The 23,479-nt window shown below is 38.8% G+C and overlaps 1 protein-coding gene across 2 annotated transcripts in view; it reads left to right on the forward strand.

Moving 5' to 3' along the window:
* The first annotated feature begins 389 nt into the window (after positions 1 to 389).
* fermt1 (FERM domain containing kindlin 1) overlaps positions 390 to 23,479 on the forward strand; it is a 28,640-nt gene continuing 5,550 nt past the window's right edge. For both annotated transcript variants that reach the window (XM_061929184.1, XM_061929185.1), the window contains exons 1-12: positions 390 to 528; positions 2,912 to 3,066; positions 3,428 to 3,525; positions 9,012 to 9,147; positions 9,219 to 9,356; positions 10,402 to 10,585; positions 10,703 to 10,805; positions 10,877 to 10,984; positions 16,971 to 17,102; positions 17,295 to 17,344; positions 18,103 to 18,227; positions 18,331 to 18,437. In XM_061929184.1, the coding sequence (XP_061785168.1) occupies positions 2,916 to 3,066; positions 3,428 to 3,525; positions 9,012 to 9,147; positions 9,219 to 9,356; positions 10,402 to 10,585; positions 10,703 to 10,805; positions 10,877 to 10,984; positions 16,971 to 17,102; positions 17,295 to 17,344; positions 18,103 to 18,227; positions 18,331 to 18,437 (1,332 nt within the window). In that variant the 5' untranslated portion in view covers positions 390 to 528; positions 2,912 to 2,915. The remainder of the gene's footprint in view (positions 529 to 2,911; positions 3,067 to 3,427; positions 3,526 to 9,011; positions 9,148 to 9,218; positions 9,357 to 10,401; positions 10,586 to 10,702; positions 10,806 to 10,876; positions 10,985 to 16,970; positions 17,103 to 17,294; positions 17,345 to 18,102; positions 18,228 to 18,330; positions 18,438 to 23,479) is intronic.

Raw genomic sequence — 23,479 nt, forward strand, 5'->3', positions numbered from 1 at the left:
ACCTTAATTGAGTTTGATTACTCCTGGCCGGAAGCGACGCTTCAAAGATGACCACGAGTGACGTGCGGATCAATACTGAAATATCGTTACTGCCGATACCAAAGAGTAATATCGAGTTTGAAAAACTAAATATAGATACTTTAGTTATTTGAGATAATGTATATCTTTAACAGGAACACAGTGTAAAGTAACAACATAATTTTCTACTGACTAAATGAAAAGTGATTGGTGGGAAAAAATATGTATCTAATATATATATATATATATATATATATATATATATATATATATATATATATATATATATATATATATATATACATATATATATATAGCGCCTATACCAGCCTGAATTTCACTCGGTATCGAATTGGGAAGAAAGTCAGTGGTATCGCACGTCAGTAATGACCACTTCCGCCTACGCACGTCAGACACCTGGGTGTCAAGGAGGGGCGTGGCTTCACCTGGGAGGAGTTCGCCACTTCTCACGAGACCTCCTCCGTTAGCAAGAAGACGCGTTCAAACAAGGTAAGAATTTATAAACATAATCTTTGGAGTTAGGCGTTGGTTTCCGTGTGGTAATGTGGGGGAACACTTTAAGCTTCAGTAAAAGTGACGTCATTAACTCCTTTGGGGGTCTTTACCAGCCCACCAAACTATGCGTCTATTGTTATGGTTTGTTCTACGTCATATGTGCCACAAATGTACAAAAATGTGCTACTAAAGTGGATTAAAAATAAATGCAGAGTAGCTGGTTTAAAATGGTTTTTTTCATTCTCTTGGGTGTCTGGGAAGAATAGCAATGGCCACTCTAATTAATTCAAAGCTGGACATGTTTATCTGTAACATGGTTGTCATACAGCCTTATTAGGTAGTTCTAATTGCACCTGTCTGTAAGGATAAGGAATATTGTATTTATTGTATTGAATATTATATTTTAATTCAAATGACATGTTTTGGTTTTTTTCAAAATTTAGAATAAAAATAAATGTATTCATTTAGACGTCCTCAGTGGTGACAGATGACTCCTACATTTTTGTGATTTTAATTTTCAAGCTTCCAAGCCAAAGCAAAAGAAAAGGAGAGATTGGTGCTCCTGTGCAGCCCATTCATGTCCATGCTCGTCATGCATTCCACAGCTCAACCCTTCCTGATCCTCCTCCTCTTTGCTCCCTCATTACCTGCCTCCCCCCACGCCGCTCATCCATCCCCCAGTTTATCATTGAATAATATGAAATACATCTACACTGCTGAGTCGTGTTGCATGGGTGCAGAATTTAAGTCAGGGCCACACGGACTAGGAAAGAATGATCATATTTTGAGTATAAAGTGATACAAATTAGTCCTGATGATGGGAAAAACAGGAGTTGTGCAGGAATGACGTAATGTGTGGAAAATGTAACCGTCACAAGTATAAATTGGTATGTCTACAGGAAAAGAGAGCTCATATTGACACAATTATTTTACATTGACAATTTTAAAGAGCAAATGTCAAAATTAGATAATGCATCACAATGCATTTTACTTAAAGGGGAACCACACTTTTTGGGGGAATTTTGCCTATCATTCACAATCATTATGAAAGACATGACGATGGATGGATTTGTGGGAATTTGTAAGCTGACTTTTGATCGAATTTATTAAATATGTAGAATGAATTAAATAAAATCCATCAGTTTTCATGTCGTCCAGAATGATTGTGAACGACAGGTAAAATTTAAAAAAAAGTGTAGTTCCCCTTTAACCTGTGAAAACTTTATAACAATTTCCCTTGTGGGACCAATTTCCCTTGTGGATCAATAAAGTTTGTCTAAGTCTTTTGTCTAGGTCAGGGGTGTCAAACTAATTTTAGATCGGGGGCCACATGGAGAAAAATCTACTCCCAAGTGGGCCAGACTGGTAAAAACAAAAATAAAGATAACTTCAGATTGTTTTCTTTGTTTAAAAATAGAACAAGCACATTCTGGAAATGTACAAATTATAATGTTGTTTTTTTTTACACTTACATGTTGCGGTTAATAGTGTTTCACCTTTATTTGTCGTTATTTATACTTTCTAAATAAATTTTGTGATAATGTTCATTAGTCAACTCATTGGTGTTAATTTTCAATCTATCAAGATAAAAAAAAATATCAAAATCAAATTACAGGATGCTATTTATGTAGTTTGCTCATTTTCCTCGACTGGTGCACTAACATCATGTGGTTAATTTTTTTTACGTGTAGCATAATCTACAAAGATACAAATAATTGCTATTGCGACATCTAGTATATTAAATTTATTTCGGTCATTTTTATACTTAGCAAACTCATCCCACGGGCCGCGTAAAACCTGTTCGCGTGCCTTATCCGGCCTGCGGGCCTTACATTTGACACCCCTGGTCTAAGTCTAACAGCACATGTTAAAGAATACATCAAAAAATATAAGATACAATTCAATAGAGACAAGTTGATTCTTAAGACATTCTTAAAAATTGGGAAAGAATAAATATAATTTTTGATCGCTCCTTGCATATTCTTCTTTATTAATGCAATTATTTTTGTACTGTCAAAAGCGTTATTACTCATAGTATTAAAAAATATGTTGTAAAGTGGTGCTTTTTTACTTGTAAAATCACAGCCCATTTTTTTAATGCTCTTTATTTCTAATATGGATATTCAGGCAACACTCTACTTCCCAGCTGCTGCCCAACATTTATCAATAAAAGAAGAAAAAACACGTAGATAAACGGAATTTACACTTGGGTTTTTTGTACGCACACAGGTTATCCTGTGTATTATGCATTTTATTTTTTGATAGTTTGATTTCATTTTAATTTATTTGTAGTTAGTGTTTACTTGTTATTCTTATTTTAGAATATATTTTTGTCTTCGCGCTGTTCTACTATCTTTGTATTTTCTGTGCCAATCAGAGCCATGATCACGGCCGCCGAGTACGGGGAAACCTCATGGGAGCTGACGGTGCACGTGGACCAAAAAGAGGGCGACGAGTCCATGAGGTTTAAACTGCGGGTGAAGGGTGACCTGCACATCGGCGGCCTCATGCTGAAGCTGGTGGAGAAGATCAGTACGTGTTATTTGAAAACCACTTTATGAGCCACTCCGCTCTGCGCTCGTTTAAACTTCAGCGCTGTTTGTCAGGAGGCCACACCCTTGTTTGCCCTGAATTGCTCCACACTGGAGTGCCATTGTTTTACCACAATGGGCCGTGTTGCCCCGGGGGACAAAGTTCAGCCAGGTTCAAATCTGATATGTCAACATGGAGGCGCAAGTACTCATGAGCAGGCTTGTTTGAAGAGTTGAAAATGACTTGTAGTCCTCACACAATGCATAATAATGTCAAGAACATTCATAAACAAGACTCTTATATGTATTTAATAAGTAGTATATGCAGTGATTGTACATACTTGATGTGATGTTTTGTTCAGAGGCTCCTCAGGACTGGTCAGATCATGCATTGTGGTGGGAGCAAAGGAACTGCTGGCTGCTGAGGACCCACTGGACCTTGGACAAATATGGAATTCAGGTAGTTTGCTGCATCATGAATGCCAAATGGACTATTTTTCCGCTCTGAAGGTACTTTGAAATATAGCTACTGAAACTTTGTTTTTATTACTCACAATACCTCGAACATAACTTTGAAATTTATCAGCTAACATAAAATGAACCCGCAAGGTCTAAACATTAGTTTCCTGTAAAATCAATGACCAACAGTCTCCGTATGATGTCAGATGGTTGAAATATAGCTTAAAAATATGTTTCATCCACATGCAGAAAAGATCCCATTGTAGGACCAACTTACAAAAATGTTCCTTTTTATAACATGGTGGTATTTTTGCATTTGTGATGATCTTCTGTTCTCTTAAAGGGGAATCTTGTCTATCATCCACAATCCTTATGTGAAACAAGCACATATTCTTTTATTTTTTTTATGCATTACTCATAAATAAATGCTAGCAAAATGTAGCTAAAAACGAAGCCAATGATATTCTTTCTATTCGCCAATAATGCGCTCTAAAATACAACCAAAAATATCTATCAACATTTTTACATGCGGTAAGTGTATATGTAATGTGGTAACAGGCACATTTACAATAATACATAATATTTACCGTATTTTGGTCATTTTAAGCATATGTCGGCTCATTAATTTCACCAACGCATCACAACGTTCGCTTTTTCCTACGAGAACTGTAACTAATCATGGCAGACTTCATGTAAGATCAGAACTTTATATTTTTGAGCCTTAATACTAGGAATGTCCGATAATGGCTTTTTGCCGATATCCGATATTCCGATATTGTCCAACTCTTTAATTACCGATAACGATATCAACCGATATATACAGTCGTGGATTTAACACATTATTATGCCTAATTTGGACAACCAGGTATGGTGAAGATAAGGTACTTTTAAAAAAATTAATAAAATAAAATAAGATAAATAAATTAAAAACATTTTCTGGAATAAAAAAGAAAGTAAAACAATATAAAAACAGTTACATAGAATCTAGTAATTAATGAAAATTATTAGAATTAACTGTTAGAGGTTAGTACTATTAGTGGACCAGCAGCACGCACAATCATGTGTGCTTACGGATTGTATACCTTGCAGACATTATTGATATATATTGATATATCATGTAGGAACCAGAATATTAATAACAGAAAGCAACAACCCTTTTGTGTGAATGAGTGTAAATGGGGGAGGAAGGTTTTTTGGGTTGGTGGACTTATTGTAAGTGTATCTTGTGTTTTTTTATGTTGATTTAATAAAAAAAAAAAAACATACCGATAATAAAAAAACGATACCGATAATTTCCGACATTACATTTTAACGCATTTATCGGCATCTCTACTTAATACAAAAATGATAAATAATGATAAATGGGTTGTACTTGTATAGCGCTTTTCTACCTTCAAGGTACTCAAAGCGCTTTGACACTACTTCCACATTTACCCATTCACACACACATTCACACACTGATGGAGGGAGCTGCCATGCAAGGCGCTAACCAGCACCCATCAGGAGCAAGGGTGAAGTGTCTTGCTCAGGACACAACGGACATGACGAGGTTGGTACTAGGTGGGGATTGAACCAGGGATCCTTGGGTTGCGCACGGCCACTCTCCCACTGCGCCACGCAGAAAGAAAGAGCTACAAGATTTAGAAGCTGAGTGATAAGCAGATCCAGCAAGTAGCAGCATTGCTAAGCGCTAAACAAGAAATACAAACTACGAACATAATAAAACAATCACTTACTGAACAATGTCTGCTCTCACTTGGAGGCAGACTGATGGGATGTTCATATCTTCCCGTTTAGATGAATAATTATTTATAATCGTCGCGCAGATTTTTTTTTTAAAAAGGTGGGCGCAAAATCTGTGTCTTTTTGTCGCGATGTCCGGGCCAAAATTGAATGTCAAAGTTGACCAACTTCTCGGTTTATGGCCAAAACCTTCTACTATACAAGTGAGATGCATGATTTATAATGAACTTTTATCAACTCAGAAGCAAAGCAGCAGCTCACTAGCTTAGTAAATTAGTAGCTGCAGTAGCTACTTACCTTTCTGTGATCACGGCGCCGCTAAAAAAAGTAGTCCCTTAGCGTTAGGGATTATGATAACAAAATCGTTAATACTTCAATATGCAGCTCACGACATGTAAATGGTGTATTGTTGGCGGTTTTTAGATGTTTTTTAAAGGGCTTAACTCCCATTAGCTGCATTGTTAGCCGCCTCGTACTTGCTGTATATTACAAATTAGAATGCATAAAAAAAGAAAGACATGTTTTATTGTCTTACATAGGGATTGTGAATGATTGGCACATTTCCAAAATAGTGAAGTTCTCCTTTAAGTATGAAATTACAAGTGTGAATTACCAGGAAACATGTCACCTGTCATTAAAAGAGTCCATGTTGATGCAGCACCGTGCGAAAGTCTTGAGCCGCCATCACCTTTGATGTTTTAATGACTTTTTTAGTTCTTTTGACGAGGGGTGACCCAATCCGATATTGATATTGGATATCGGTCCGATATCAGCAAGAAACAAATATTAGATTATGTAGGCTTGTATTTAAAAGCACTGCGATACAAGCAGTCCAGCAGCATGTTTATTTATGCAAAGCCGTACAGTTAGTTAACCTCTACAGAAAATGTCCTCCAATAAGAATTCAAGGTTGATCTTTATTTGTATTTTAGTCAAGTCATTTACGGTGCATCCAGAAAGTATTCACAGCGCTTTACTTTTTCCACAATTTATCTTATGTTACAGCCTTACTCCAAAATGGAATAAGTTAATTTTTGTCCCCCAAATTCTACACACAATACACCATAATGGCAATGTGAAAGTTTTTTTTAAATTGAAAATGTATTACAAATTTAAAAAAAACACATGTGCATAAGTTTTCCAAGCCTTTGCTCAATACAATCAGCCTCAAGTATTTTTTTAATACGATGCCAAAAGCTTGGCACATCTATCTTTGGGCAGTTTCACCCATTCCTCTTTGCAGCACCTCTCAAACTCCATCAGGTTGGATGCAAAGTGTTGTTTTGATCTTAGTCCCGTCAGGGAGGTGACCAAGAACCTGATGGTCACTCTGTCAGAGCTACAGCATTCCTCTGTGGAGAGAAAATAACCTTTCCTGAAGGACAACCATCTCTGCAGCAATCCGCCAATCAATAGTATAGTGGCCAGACAGAACCCATTTCTTCGTAAAAAGTTTGCCAACATGCACATGAAAGATTCCCAGACCATGAGAAACACAATTCTCTGGTCTGATGAGACAAAGATTGAATGCAAGGCATCATTTTTGGAGGAAACCAGGCACTGCTCATCACCAGGCCAATACCATCTCTACAGTGAAGCATGGTGGTGGCAGTATCATGCTGCGGGGATGTTTTTCAGCAGCAGGAACTGGGAGACTAGTCAGGTTAGAGGGAAAGATGAATGCAGCAATGTACAGAGACATCCTGGATGAAAACCAACACTTCTCATCCAACCTGATGGCACTTGAGAGGTGCTGCAAAGAGGAATGGGCGCAACTGCCCAAAAATAAGTATGCCAAACTTGTGGCATCGTACTCAAAACGACTTGAGGCTGAAATTTCTGCCAAATGTGCACTAACAAAGTATTACGGAAAAGCTGTGAAGACTTATGTACATGTGATTTTTATTTTTAATACATTTACGAAATTAAAACATTTTTTTTTTCAAATTTTCATTATGGGGTTATGGCTGTACAATTTTGAGGACAAACATGAATGTATTCCATTTTGGAGTAAGACTGTAATATAACAAAATGTAGAAAAAGGGAAGTGCTGCAAATACTTTCCGGATGCACTGTACAAAAGGTAAACATGGTAGGCTATGGGGTACTAGGAGCTACACAACAGCCAGGCACGCAATAGCACAAAATCTCGACATACGTAATAAGTGTCATTCAATCAATGTTTATTTATATAGCCCTAAATCACAAGTGTCTCAAAGGGCTGCACAAGCCACAACGACATCCTCGGTTCAAATCCCACATCAGGGCAAGGAAAAACTCAACCCAATGGGACAATGAGAAACCTTGGAGAGGACTGCAGATGTGGGGACCCCCCCAGGGCGACCGGTGCATTAATTCAGTCCATTTCAAATAGTGGGGGGGGGGCCCCCTTGGAGGGGCGCGGTACGATGTCGGGGGGCAGGTGTGACATGCTTTATCAGAAACATGCAGTATCATACTTCAAATCCCGCTTCAGAAAGCTGTGAACCGCAAAATGTGCTTATTGTAGCCATTAATCCTGACTTCCACATTTACATTAAAAAAATGTGCACAAATTGTTTTATTTTTGTTTAGTGTTTCATGTATTGTGCTCCTGAGTTAATGTTGCTGATCAATTTGAATGTATTATTATTTATTTTGTTTATTCAATTATATATATCATAATTACATAATAGTTCAATTCAGTCAAAATCTGTTTATAGTTTAAATAAGGATTAAAAAAAGACTTTTAGGCAAATTGATGCACTTTAAAAATGTTGATTATTCTATGTTGTACGTTTATAAATCTTTTTTCTTTTTTGTCTTCTTTAATGTTAGAAAAGATACAATGTAAGGCAGAGGTGTACTTATAAACTTTTTATAGACAGTTGATACTATTTATCGTCACAGTAGAGAGTGGGGTGGGGGGTGCAAAATGTTTTCTTTTTCCTGGGGTGGGGCTTAACAGAACATAATTGAGAAGTACTGCATTAATTGAACACAATTGTAGTCTAAAACAGCCCATGTTTATCGTAAGTATAAACAAATATTGAATAATTATAGTTGTATGTTACACCATGAGCGTAACTTAATGAGTAATTGTAGCCACTAAGTGTCATTAAAAAAAATGCCACTCCACTTTAACTTCAAGACAGCATAAGTCAGTTCCAGACAGTTGATAATAAATAGGTTAGTGTTTTCATACCTACCATTGTTCTCTGTTTGACTAATTTCATTTGATCAAACCTTTTCTATCATTCCGCACTTCAAAACAAAGATTTGTGAAGATATATCGGCCAATACTCAAGGCTAGTGCTTCAACAATTAATAATGTGAAGAATAATTTGATTAGAAAAAAGTTTTGATTTATATTCTGTTAATTTGATTAAATGTTGGAGTACAATTAATACAAAAAAGTGTCTAGAACTTTATATATGTAGACATAGTTTCCACACAGCCACTGCAATAGAGTGAACATGAGAGTGGTGGTGTGTGGATGCCATGATCTTTTTAATTGTTATCAATGCACAAATGTTAAAAGTGCAATTTCAATTTTGATGATGTGCATTTATTAGGAAAAAATTATGAAGTGCATGTCAAGAAGAAAAAATGGCTCCAATATCAATGAAAAATTATCAAAAAAAGTTTTTTCAGGACACCCCTAGTTTTGACATATCGGCTAGTTTGAGTGATATTCTTGTTCTGTATGATCATTATGACAAAACAACACATCTGTCATGGTAATAAAGCAGCCTTTCCCTGCAGGCTGATGCAGACCTGCGCTACACCCCCCAACACAAAAGCGTTTTGCTGCAACTGCCCAACATGAAAACCATCAAAATAATCATCGGCTTCTCCTGCGTCGTCTTCAAGGCAGTGGCGGAGATCTGTCAGACACTCAGTAAGTCTCACCCTAAGTTCACTACATGTGGTTAAAAATAAATGGATAAAGCACTCCTGTCTCCGTGTCAGACATCAGACGGTCAGAGGAACTGTCCCTCCTCAAGCCCCCAGACGATCATTCTAAAAAGAAGAAGAAGAAAGACAAGAATTCTCCATTAGAGGACATCTGGGACATTGATTTAGTCAGCGGGGGACCAGGGGGCTCAGGTGCTGTCAAAAATACATCAACATACACTCTTGTCCTCATAATTAGGTACACCTGCATAATTTAATGCAGTGGTTCTCAAACTTTTTTCGCCATGTACCACCTCAGAAAACACTCGGCTCCTCAAGGAGGTGCCCAAAGATAATGACCAACATTAAAAGACAGTATCGTAGCAGGCCTAAATATTCATTAAAAACAAGGCAAAGGTTTTATTTAACAAGTATATTTAATATTGTTGGTCACTGTAACATTACACACATTGAACAGCAGCACTGTGTTTAAACATTTTTATTAAGTGATTCTTTGGTGTACCACTAGATAGAACCGGTGTACCACCAGTGGTACGTTTACCACAGTTTGAGAATACCTGATTTGATGAGATACAGTATAAGTATTTAGCAGTTTAAAATGAGTGTCCTACAATAGTGTATTAGAAGTGTTAGCCTTGATGCTGGAAGTTAGACAGTTTAAAAGTGCTTGAAATAAGCCCTTGCTTTGTGTGTCTGTAGCTTTAATGCTAATGAGCTGTATTTGTCAACGGCTGTTTACTTCATCCACATTTAACACTGTAATTCTGCACTTCTTTAACATAATAAATGCCATATATCACATACAACAACGTAACAATAAAGAGTGGGATAGGAAGACGCCAACGTTGGCGACGCTAGCATAGCTAAGTCAGCTACGTGCCGACACTCACATTTTAACAGCAACATCATGCTAGGTTAGCCTCTTCCCTGAATAACAACATTTACAGCTTCCACATCCATCAGTCAGCTACTGACTAGTTGCAGAGCTCTGGACTTCAATTCAAGACGTGTAGCAAAGCCCAAGAAAGGATTTTTTTTTTGTCAAGCATTTGAGTGCCTCTTTTCACAAATGCGGAGCAAACAAACAAATATAGATTTTCTCATAAAAAAGCGTTATGTGGCTGTTTGAGCATCAAAAGGTCACTAATGCACATCAGGAACCCTCTAGGCGTGCATTCAAGCTGAGACAACCACTATCTTGCCATTTCAATGTCAACTCCTGTCATCTCTAATGTAGGCCCCATGTACAGCAAGACCATGACGGCCACATACGACCCCGAAAACGGCATGCCAGTGTCCGCCACCAGCCTCTGGTTCGGAGAGAACCCTCTTGCCGACTCCCAACCCAACTTGCCTCCTGCTGAGCTGGCCAAACTCTACCAGTCTCTGTCTTTGGTGGACAAAGCCATCAACAACGCCGGGTAGATATGTCACATGTTCTTTCTGCAGGCAGAGTTGACTTAGACTGAGACAAACTTTATTGATCCACAAGGGAAATTGTTGTATGTTAAGTCTGAGCATGTGATTATGTTTGACAGCTGGCTGGACTCGTCTCGCTCCCTCATGGAGCAAGACGTTCAAGAAAACGACAAGCTGCTGCTGCGCTTCAAATACAACATCTTCTTTGACCTCAACCCTAAAGTAAGAAAGGTCTCAATGTGATGTAATACACCCAGTGTATCGCCTTATTCCGTGTTTGATGCGTCTTCCAGTACGATGCTGTTAGGATAACGCAGCTGTACGAGCAGGGTCGCTGGTCCATCCTGCTGGAGGAGATAGACTGCACTGAGGAAGAGATGCTGATGTTTGCTTCCCTGCAGGTGAGTATGAATCAGAGTAATTAGCCAGGTGTGTCTGTGTATTTGTCTGTTTTGAGAGGAGTAATGCATGTGTCATCATCGCGAGGTGGCACAGTGTTTGCATATCTTGAATTGGACTGAAGTGTATATGAGAGGGCACAAATAGAAACACGTCTTGATCTTAATCAGCAAATTAGTTAATCAGAAGTCATTATTTCCTCATCTTTATATCTTTATAATTATATGCTTTCAAGTAGGCTCTGCATGGCATGCTTGAATGAGGTGGGTGTGGAGGATCAGTGGCCCCTTACCTCACAGCCATATAATATTTTTTTTAGAAATTATTTCCAAGCCGTTTTAGCTGCAAAGGAAGGTAAGGGCTCCATTGATTGGTCCATTTCCTTACAGGTCAGGGGTCCCATCACTCACACCCACAAAGATTACAAAAAAAAAAGATATAAATATTTTTTTCTAAGATATATGTTGAACTGCCTTGCATGTTTGGGCCTATGTTAAAATTGTTTTTAGTGTGTTTAATAAACAAAAGGTGAAGAATATTGTAGTGATGTCATGGCCGGGTGTCCCAAAACTGATGTGCATACAATGTTTGTAAGAAACATAGTTTTGTAATGAATATACCAGTAACCACAGCACCAATATGCAATATAGAATAATGATGACTACTTTTCCAGTTACCGACAGATTTCCGTCTGTACTGCTGGTTACCGATTCACGTAAGCTCATACGATATCATATTTCGATACCTTTGTTGCATGTGACGTCACTTCCGGTTGCGGACTCTGCACCGGCTCAGGCATAATAGTAGCAGATTGGTAATGTTGCAATTTCCCATGCCAACAAAGCAAGCATGTCTGATATAAAGCACTCAAACGTGAGGCTCCACTTTTCAAAATGCCCTATCTTGATGTGCCATTGGATATGCCATATATATGCTACGAATTAGCATTAGCACTTTTACATGGCGGTATCAAAACCTCCAAATTTGGTAATCAAAGCAACTAAGATGCATGTTAAAATCAACCAGCTGGTCTGTAATAATTACAATACAAACACTTTGTAGGATTCAACCTAAAAGACAAGACTGGCATATTTAACTTAAGGACAAAGACTACTTCCTGACAACGACAACAGCACCTGGATCCGCCCACTGCTTCTTGTAATCTTGCGGGAGTCAACACCGCCCTGTCAACCGGACAGCAATGTGTTTTATGAATAAATCGCATTAACGTTCATATTTAGATGGCTGTCAATAATTATAATAAAATTTGATTTATAGTTATCAATGTAGCACAGTTATTGTAGTCATCATGGAGAGGAAATAGAAAATAATATTTTAATAATAATTAAACTGAACTACTTTTGGAGTATGGTAGTTAAATGATGTAGTGCATGTCAAAAAATATGAAATGCCATTCATTTACATAATTTATATGACATACAGTGATATGGTATTGCTGCTGAAGTCCTGACAAATGCCTGCCGCAAGATGGCAGGCAGCGTCACATATGATCCAGCTCAGGGCCACTCCTGAATAGAATTGTATTTTGAGAGAAACTATTTTTATACTTTTTTTAATCAAACTTGAATTTAATTTGATGCATCTTTAGAACTAAACTATGCGGGGAAATGTTCTATTACATTCTGAGCAGGAAGGGGGTAGAAATTGGTTTGCGGTAAAATGTCATATGAAAAGTCATGTCATTCATTAATTTTGCAATCATTTTGCATTTAATGGGGCCCCCACCGCTAGACCCTCGACATAGCGCGTGATTTGCGTATAGAGGGAGAGGCAGCCCTGTTCCAGCCAATCCGTGAGGCGTCTAGTGTATATAATAATAATGGATTATATTTTATATAGCGCTTTTCTATTATTAGATACTCAAAGCGCTCACAGAGAAGTGAGAACCCATCATTCATTCACACCTGGTGGTGCTAAGCTACATTTGTAGCCACAGCTGCCCTGGGGTAGACTGACGGAAGCGAGGTTGCCAGTTTGCGCCTACGGCCCCTCCGACCACCACCACCTATCATTCATTCATCATTCATTCACCAGTGTGAGCGGCACCGAGGGCAAGGGTGAAGTGTCCTGCCCAAGGACACAACGGCAGCAAATTGGATGTCAAGAGGCGGGGAGCGAACCTGCAACCCTGAGGTTTCTGGCACGGCCGCTCTACCCACTACGCCATGCCGCCCTCATATGTCTATGATGTAGTACAGAATCGTGTATAGAGAGAGTATGGCCAACCTGGTTTCAGGCGATCTCCTCAGTGATTGGTGAAAAGGCACTCACGTGACTACAGGGCGCCACCATTGCTTCCAACTTTCAGCTGATGCAATGTGTTTGCGGCACTTCCCCGTCAGTTTTTTGATGTGTGAAAATGCCCTGTTGTGCAGCATGGGGCTGCTCCTCCCGCGAGAATTGTGGAAAACCTTTACATTGCTTTCCCCACAACTCGGAAAGAAGACAAGTATGGGAAGTGAAAGTTTGCCGTCAACACTGGAGAGTCACCAACTACAGTGTCTTGTGCAAGGTAAACACACAACACAACATCTGTGTTTTGTTCAGGTGAGAACACTCAGAAGTTAATACAAATAATAACAGACAAAATTAATAAATTAGAAAGATGGTTTGACAAAAACAGACTATCTTTGAATTTAAGTAAAAATTAAATAATGATATTTGGTAACCGCAGAAAAGAAAGTTAAACACAAATAGAAATAGACAGAGTAGATCGAAAGAGTAAAAGAAACCACATTTTGGGCATAATAATAAATGAGAAAGTGAACTGAAAATCTTTTAAAAAAATATGCAACATAAAGTGGCAAGAAATATGTCATTAGTTATTAAAGCAAAATATGTTGTGGACCAAAAATCCTTCTAAATTCTCAGCTGCTCGTCAGTGTTACCATATCTGAGTATTGTGCAGAAATATGGGGAAATAAGTACAAAACTACACTTACCGTATTCACGTACCATGTTATGAAAATGGTCTGTTTCCCTCCCAATTCAGCTGAGGGCTATTAAGAACCTGGACTCTTAAAAGAGGCCTGAAAACCTTCTTATTCAGAAAGGCTAATTACTAATGTGATTTCTAACCTTGTATTTTTGATTTCATTGAGTATGTTTTGTCTTCTCCATCCTGTTTTCATCTTTTTAATTGTGTAGCACTTTCAGATCTTGTTTGATTAAAAGTGCATGAGAATATAATTGTTTTTTTTATTATTATTATCACTGCAGTATCACCACCACAGTTGACATACTCTACACACAAAAGTCATAATTTCTTTGTGATTGTTTGTCCATAGCTAATAAGATTTTGGCAAAATGAGGGTAATAAGTTGTTGTTTTTGGTCGTTCTGTGTATTTTTTTTATGTTTATTGAAAGGGACAATACACTTAAGGAATGTAGCAGGAGAATGCGTCAAATACGGCTGCAAAATTATACTTTCGCAAAATAAAAGCATGTTTTATTGTACGTTTATGAGCTGGAGTATGTTTAGAACTATATCTAGACATAGTATTTTGGTTTATTTCTTCAGAAAAAACTATTGGATGCATCCGGGCACAACCGCACACGTCCTTGGTAGCAAAGATGGCACCTGTTGTTTAGTTGGCCATACTCTCGTTATACACCACTCTGCCGTAGTCTATACACTACTTCCATCTTCCATCCATCCATTTTCTATCGCTTGTCCCTTTTGGAATTGCAACTGCATGCAAAGTCTGCTATATGATACTTGCAAGTGAGACTCAGTACTGTAAGAAAACAAGGTACAACAACTGGACAGCAGAGGTATTATTATCAGCTCAGTGGCAAATGTTAAATATAATACTGTCATTAGTCAAGAATGAACATTTATTAACACATGATCACATAATAAAGTACCGAAAATTGGTACCGTTGAGTATCGATTCTCAGGTACCGGTAATTGGTACTGTATTGGTTCAAATGTGGAAGGTACCCATTCCTAGTCTCGTGTTTCACTGGTAGTAATGTAGAATAGTACAAATAAGTAATCATACTAGTTGTACGTCTTCTTTGTAATGTATTTTTTCTGTTATACAATTATTGCTTAAATTTAGTGGCATGGTGACAATTAGACATCAAGACAAATGGCAGTTTTGTCATTCATTGGCATCAGTGTGTGTTCATGTCTAGCGTAGACAGCAGTTCTTGACGACATCCCTGCTTTCTTGAGACTTACTTTATAGCATTCGGCTGTAACAGCAGAAAGGTCAATTGCTACTAAAGTGGTTTACCTGGAGAGCCACCACATACTGCATCCTCAGCACTGTGAAATTGATGACACTGGAAGAATCAGACCTTCTCAACGACTGTAACAGTACTGTAGTACACGCTAACAATTCTCATTGTTCTGAAAGAGAGTGGATCGATTAGTGACTGCGGATCGGTATACAGTATGTTTATCCTTGATAATATTTTTCATGCTGGCGGACAGGATATTCATGTGAGGATCAGTTAGGGCTTGAGTAAAATCCCCCAGAGAAATAAAAGCAGAAAATGGGGCTGATAGCATGCAGTGAAAGGTCGAAGGATTAATACATTCTGGAATTAGTTGAGATTTTAAAAGTAAAGGAAAAGCAAAAGGTACCTTAGTTTATGTTAGTAATCTGTTCCAAAAGGTCAGACAAAGACAGAATCCTACAAACAAATTTTTTTCTCATAAATGATAAATGGGTTATACTTGTATAGCGCTTTTCTACCTTTAAGGTACTCAAAGCGCTTTGACAGTATTTCCACATTCACCCATTCACACACACATTCACACACTGATGGCGGGAGCTGCCATGCAAGGCGCTAACCAGCAGCCATCAGGAGCAAGGGGTGAAGTGTCTTGCCCAAGGACACAACGGACGTGACTAGGATGGTAGAAGGTGGGGATTGAACCCCAGTAACCAGCAACCCTTCGATTGCTGGCACGGCCACTCTACCAACTTCACCACTCCGTCCCTTATAAGAAATAATGTAAATCCCTGATACGGGTACCAATCCAATGTGTTTTGGTGTGTGTTCATTAACTTCATATGGTACTAAATATAACATTTAACATGTAATATTTAATAGTGAGCTGATAACTGCACTTTCCAGTTGCCATATCATGTTTCCTCACACTTGAGTCGCAATTGTATGCATTTGTTTCAGTTTGTCCTAGGTGTGTTGCTGACTCTTTTGTTGAGTCTTACAAAGTATTAAACTGTCAGTATTGAACTTATTAGACACTAGCTGTTTGATTGTAACGTGCATCGTAGTACAAAATTGGAGGTGTTGAAATCACTGTGTAAAGAAACAAATGCTAATCAGTAGCATGTTTATGGCATATTTAATGTAAATTAGTATCAAGCTTGTACATTTTGAAAAGTGGATGGGGCCTTGCTTTTGAGCACTTTCTATCTGGTATACGTGCTTTGTTGGCATGGAAAAGCATAACATTACCAAGAGGAAGTCTGCAACAAATATGCCTGTTTGCCCACCGAGTGCTTGAGCTGGTGACGAGTCTGCAACCGGAAGTGAGGTCATGAATAACAAAGGTATTGAAATATTACTCCAGTTTGATTTTACGCGAATCGGTACCCCAAATTCGGTTTGTACCAATTCCGTACCCATTCCAAAACCCACATACTCTTTTTCATTGAATTCAATAGTGGTTCTCACTTTCTTTATCGAAGTGCTGTCACTTATTTTACAGTCATACTACATAAACATTTCACAGAGCCTGAGTCACCAAGGCATGGGATTTTTTGTTTGGGCATTCTATACTGCAGAGTCATATACAGGTAAACAGGCTAATTTGTTACGTGCAAAGTTTGGCCGTATGATAACCAAGACTGTATAAAAAATATCATAATAATTAAAAAAGTAGGACAGACAAAATAATCTGTTCTAGGGTCAACTGCAGCCATCATATCACCTGCATGAACTGTACAAGCAGCATTTTTAAAATGTGCTTTCTCTCATCTATCCAGTATCACATCTGTAAACTAACCATGTCCACTGAACCGCTGGACCACTCCAACGAGCCAGAAATGGACGAAGTAGAAGCCGCCCTCTCCAACCTGGAGGTGACGCTGGAAGGCGGACACACAGACAGACTCCTGGTAGACATACTTCACACACTGTGACTATCCTTTCAAATATTTTTTGTTGTTGTCATTGGCGCTTTGAGAGTAGGAAAAAACAGCTGTTTTTGCCCAAGAGGTGATTGGTACGCGTTTATTGATTGCATGTCTTGACATGGCTTTGCCTCAAGAGGATATAGGATAATTCACAGTTGTTTGTTCCACCTCCAGGAAGACATTACAGACATTCCAGAACTGGCAGATTCTTTGCGGCTTTTTAGGTAAATCCACCTGGATCCTGTATGCTGCGTCTATTGTGGTGTGAATGATTGATGGGTTCTACATGTAAAGCGACTTTGGGTACTTAGAAAAGCGCTATATAAATCCCAGTTATTTTTTTATTGTTATTAGTCGTTTACCACTGATAGAAACACTTTACAATGCAAGAGCCATTCCACAGAATCAGAGACATTTGCATCCCTAGGAAATAAAATATATAAATGCATGATAAAAGTGTACTTTAAAATACATTTTTATGAAGCAAAGTGTTTGGCACATTGATGTGATCACATGTTTTAAGGGGAACTGCACTTTTATTTGGAATTTTGGCTGTCATTCACAACCATTATGAAAGACATGACAATGGATGTAATTATTTTTAATGCATTCTAAATATTAAATAAATGCGATCAAAAGTCTGCTTACAATGGAGCCTATGGGAGCCATTCAATTCTGCTACAATTTACTCCTGCTAATTAAATAAACCATCTTCATCCTCCTTTGTAAGAAAAGGAAATAAAGTCATTATTTTTGAGTAGTTTAATATGTGTTTTGTTTAGATTTAGAGTTGAAAAAGGACAGATTATTAATATTATCATTATTTTGAGAATGTTACATGGCAAGCAAATGGCAGCGATTTGGTGGAATGGCCTAGAAACCTTTTTTAAAAGTAGTAGTGCAAACAATTCACAGGATTTAATTGCTTATGCCTGAATGTAACATTTTGTGCATTTTAGTTATTGTGTGTCTCTTAACTCAGACCAAGAAGACTGACGCTCCGGCCTTATAAAGAGTACTGGTTTGTATTCAAGGACACCACCATCTCCTACTACAAGAACAAGGAGGCCGCCAGTGGAGAACCCATTGAGCAGTTTCATCTTCGAGGTCAGAGACACGAGAAACTATCAGTAATGGAAATAATGCATCTGTGTGTATGTACAGTGCAGTATATGTAAGTCTGTATGTTATCCTGGTGTTTGTCTGACAGGCTGCGAGATCGTGCCTGACGTCAACGTCACGGACAAGAAGTTTGGTATCAAGCTGCTCCTCCCAGTGGCCGACGGCATGAACGAGGTGTACATCCGCTGTGACACCGTAAGTCCTTCGGGGCGTACAATTAGACATTTTTTTATGCTGTATCTATAAAAATATCCAATTTATAATTAATCATTTCTACTTTATTATAAATTTATTTACCACAGAACAACGTTAAACAAGGGTTTACTGTAATGTATTATTATCTGCTCTGATAGACGCCGTTCCCCTATTAATCTTGGGGGGTGTTGTCCACTTGTATAATGGCCTCACCCTGAATAGATTTTTTTTTAACTTCTTACTACAACGGGGCGGTATAGTTAGGTTGGTAGAGTGGCAGTGCTAGCAACTTCAGGGTTCCAGGTTCGATCCCCGCTTCCGCCATCCTAGTCACTGCCGTTGTGTCCTTGGGCAAGACACTTTACCCACCTGCTCCCAGTGCCACCCACACTGTTTTAAATGTAACTTAGATATTGGGTTTCACTATGTAAAAGCGCTTTGAGTCACTAGAGAAAAGCGCTATATAAATATAATTCACTTCACTTCACAACTGTGTCATGGGTTTTACAGTAGACACAACAACACACACCACCTGCACAGGCAAGATGGCATACATAAAGCTCAAGTTGAAAGAAAGTGCAGCATGGAACATGTATAAAAAAGGACTTTAATATTATAATTTTTTTTATTATTACTTAAATTCCGTATTATTCGTGGAAAAATGCTGCATGTATATAATATTCAATATTAACTTCATACAGTAAATTAAGGCATTTTTTTGTCTGTGCCCAGAAATACGTGTATACGTGTACACATCACTCCGTGTCAGTTATGACTTTGATACTACCTCTAAAGACAGAATATTTATCATATGTATTCTCTCATTCCTTGTTGATGCTGCTTTTTTAGAACTCCAATCTAGAAAATGGATTAAAATGCCCCTGTTCCGGCCTTTACTTGCATACAGGCAGCATCCAGCCTCTGTTAAGGCTCAAATACTGCCTCAGAAGGCCGAATATGCGCAGGACGACTTTTTCTGTGTCAGAGTCTTGCATATGGAAAAGCGACCTGGAAAAAGGTGGAATAATGCTAGTCCTAAAGAAAAGCTTGGTACTCTCTGCAGTTAAGCAAATAGGTATGTTAAATGCTCGTGTTCAAGCGTCTGGGCCACCTGGAGATGTTGTCTTTGAGTTCAAACTAGAGGTGTACGATACTAATATTGCATCCCTGACTATTGGCTGATACCAATATTGGTCCAATACAATATCAGCAAAAATAATACATATTTCATTATTTTGTAGTGTGGAACGTTAGAAAAGGCTTGATCAAGTGAAATTTGGCAAACAGAGAACAATGGTAGGTGCTGTATGAAAAACACTAACCTAGTTATTATTACCAATCTGGAATGGAGGTATGCTGTCTTTAAGTTGAATTACAGTAGTAATTGTTTTTTGTCACCGAGTGACCACAATAATTCATTAAATTAAGCTCATGACGCAGTAAGTTGAATGATGCAGACACGTTTTTTACTGGATACTTTCCACTACGCTTCTGCCTTGGAGACTGTATGTGTAAGTAATAATGCAACTATAATTATTTTAACTTGTTTATATTGACAAATGTCATTATTTTAGGCAGCAATATTGTTCAATTAAGGACACTTATTATTATTATTACTATTAGGGGTGTGGGAAAAAATCGCTTCGAATTCGAATCGCGATTCTCACGTTGTGCGATTCAGAATCGATTCTCATTTAAAAAAAATCGGTTTTTTTTGTTTTTTTTTTAAATTAATCAATCCAACAAAACAATACACAGCAATACCATAACAATGCAATCCAATTCCAAAACCAAACCCGACCCAGCAACACTCATAACTGCAATAAACAGAGCAATTGAGAGGAGACACAAACACGACACAAAACAAACCAAAAGTAGTGAAACAAAAATGAATATTATCACCAACAGTATCAATATTAGTTACAATTTCAACATAGCAGTGATTAAAAATCCCTCATTGACATTATCATTAGACATTTATAAAAAAAAATTAAATAAATTAACAATAGTGTCACAGTGGCTTACACTTGCATCGCATCTCATAAGCTTGACAACACACTGTGTCCAATATTTTCACAAAGATAAAATAAGTCATATTTTTGGTTCATTTAATAGTTAAAACAAATTTACATTATTGCAATCAGTTGATAAAACATTGTCTTTTACAATTATAAAAGCTTTTTACAAAAATCTACTACTCTGCTTGCATGTCAGCAGACAGGGGTAGATCCTGCTGAAATCCTATGTATTGAATGAATAAAGAATCGTTTTGAATCGGGAAAAAAATCGTTTTTGAATCGAGAATCGTGTTGAATTGGAAAAAAAAAATCGATTTTGAATCGTATCGTGACCCAAAGAATCGATATTGAATCGAATCGTGAGACACCCAAAGATTCACAGCCCTACTCATTATGTATGTTTAGCTTGTGTGTAGCTGCTAGCTCCTAGTAGCCAAAGCCTACCATGTTTACCTTTTGTAAATGACTTGACTAATATACAAGAAAAGACTAACCTTGTGTGCTTATTGAAGGAAATGTTAACTGGTTGTCCAGCTTTGCACAAGTGAGCACGCTGCAAGCCGATATAATCCGTTTTTTTGCTGATATCCAACCAATATCTGATATTAATATCATGTCGGGACACTTCTACTGGTTAATAGCATTTATATGGTATATCCAATGTAAATTAGCATAGAGCTAGTGTATTGGTTATAAATGCATTTTTTTTAATGGTGGAAGGTCACATGGAAGTTCTTTGGTATCTCATGTAAGGTACATTGACATACCGTATTTTCCGCACTATAAGGCGCACCGGATTATTAGGCGCACCTTCAATGAATGGCATATTTCAAAACTTTGTCCACCTATAAGCCGCCCCGGACTATAAGCCGCGCCTACGCTGCGCTAAAGGGAATGTCAAAAAAACAGTCAGATAGGTCAGACAAACTTTAATAATATATTAAAAACCAGCGTTCTAACAACTCTGTCCCAAAATGTACGCAAATGTGCAATCACAAACATAGTAAAATTCAAAATAGTGCAGAGCAATAGCAACATAATGTTGCTTGAACGTTAATGTCACAACACACAAAATAAACATAGCGCTCACCTTCTGAAGTTATTCTTCATTCGTAAATCCTTCGAATTCTTCGTCTTCGGTGTCCGAATTGAAAAGTTGGGCAAATGTGAGATCCAAAATGGCCGGTTCCGTCTCGTCGAAGTCATCGGAGTCAGTGTCACTGTTCAGCAGTTCAGTGAATCCTGCCTTCCGGAAAGCTAGGACCACAGTTGTGACCGAAATATCTGCCCAGGCATTTACGATCCACTGGCAAATGTTGGCGTATGTCGTCCGGCGCTGTCTGCCTGTCTTAGTGAAGGTGTGTTCGCCTTCGGTCATCCATTGTTCCCACGCCGTTCGCAGTCGTGATTTGAATGCCCTGTTGACACCAATATCCAGCGGTTGGAGTTCTTTGGTTAATCCACCCGGAATGACGGCGAGTGTTGTATTTGTGTGCTTCACTTGTTTTTTGACACCATCTGTGATGTGGGCGCGCATAGAGTCGTATATCAACATGGACGGAGCTGTGTGAAAAAAGCCACCCGGCCTCTTCGCGTAAACTTCCCTTAACCACTCGCTCATCTTTTCTTCATCCATCCATCCCTTCGAGTTAGCTTTTATGATGACGCCGGCTGGAAAGTTCTCTTTTGGCAAGGTCTTCCTTTTGAATATCACCATGGGAGGAAGTTTCAGGCCATTAGCATGGCAAGCTAGAACCACAGTGAAGGACGACTTCTCATTCCCTGTGGTGCGAATATTCACCGTACGTGCTCCCGTTGTATCCACAGTATCCACAGTGCGGTTCACAGGAATATCAGTTGCTGTGAAATAGTAATCCGTGTGAGGATGGAGAGATTGCGTCTTTTCATGAACCGGATCCTTGTCGCTTAGTAGGAGCCATTTTGTGGTCTTTACAGATGTAAACAGGAAATGAAACGTACGGTAATATCCGCGCGCTTTTTCTTCTTCTATGCGGGTTGCTTACAGTAGAAGAAGAAGCGCTTCCTGTTCTATGGGGGCGGGTGCTTACCTTGGCGGTTGCTTGCGTAGAAGAAGAAGCGCTTCCTGTTCTACCGGGAAAAAAGATGGCGGCTGTTTACCGTAGTTACGAGACCGAAACTTTATGAAAATGAATCTTAATATTTATCCATATATAAAGCGCACCGGGTTAAAAGCCGCACTGTCAGCTTTTGAGTAAATTTGTGGTTTTTAGGTGCGGCTAATGGTGGGGAAAATACGGTACTTTATTTCTGTGTGTTCAATTTTTCAGTGTTTTGAAGTCTCTTAGAAGCTCTCATGACAACATGTCTTCTCAATTAGCAAGAAGAAACGTTAGGAGGGGCAAAACAGACTTCTTGTATCGTAGTTTTTGTATTGGACATTTTAGATGAAGGCCGCTATAATCTGATACCTGATTTTATCAGATACCAATATTGGATTTGGACACCCCTAGTTAAAACATGTAATTTCCAGAACAATTTTAACCCTTAAAATGAATGTGTGGCGGTGAGGGATCAGACAAAGTGCAGCTCGAAGACCTCCATGAAGAATAAAAATAAAGGACCCAGATTTCCCTCGCCCGTACGCGGGTCACCGGGGCCCCCCTCTGGAGCCAGGCCCGGAGGCGGGGCACGATGGCGAGCGCCTGGTGGCCGGGCCTGTACCCATGGGGCCCGGCCGGGCACAGCCCGAAGAGGCAACGTGGGTCCCCCCTCCAATGGGCTCACCACCCATAGCAGGGGCCATAAAGGTCGGGTGCAGTGTGAGCTGGGCGGAAGCCGAAGGCAGGGCACTTGGCGGTCCGATCCTCGGCTACAGAAGCTAGCTCTTGGGACGTGGAACGTCACCTCGCTGGGGGGGAAGGAGCCTGAGCTAGTGCGCGAGGTCGAGAAGTTCCGGCTAGATATAGTCGGACTCACTTCGACGTACAGCAAGGGCTCTGGAACCAGTTCTCTCGAGAGGGGCTGGACTCTCTTCCACCCTGG

The sequence above is a fragment of the Nerophis lumbriciformis genome, linkage group LG34, assembly GCF_033978685.3.
Source record: "Nerophis lumbriciformis linkage group LG34, RoL_Nlum_v2.1, whole genome shotgun sequence".
Taxonomy (NCBI): domain Eukaryota; kingdom Metazoa; phylum Chordata; class Actinopteri; order Syngnathiformes; family Syngnathidae; genus Nerophis; species Nerophis lumbriciformis.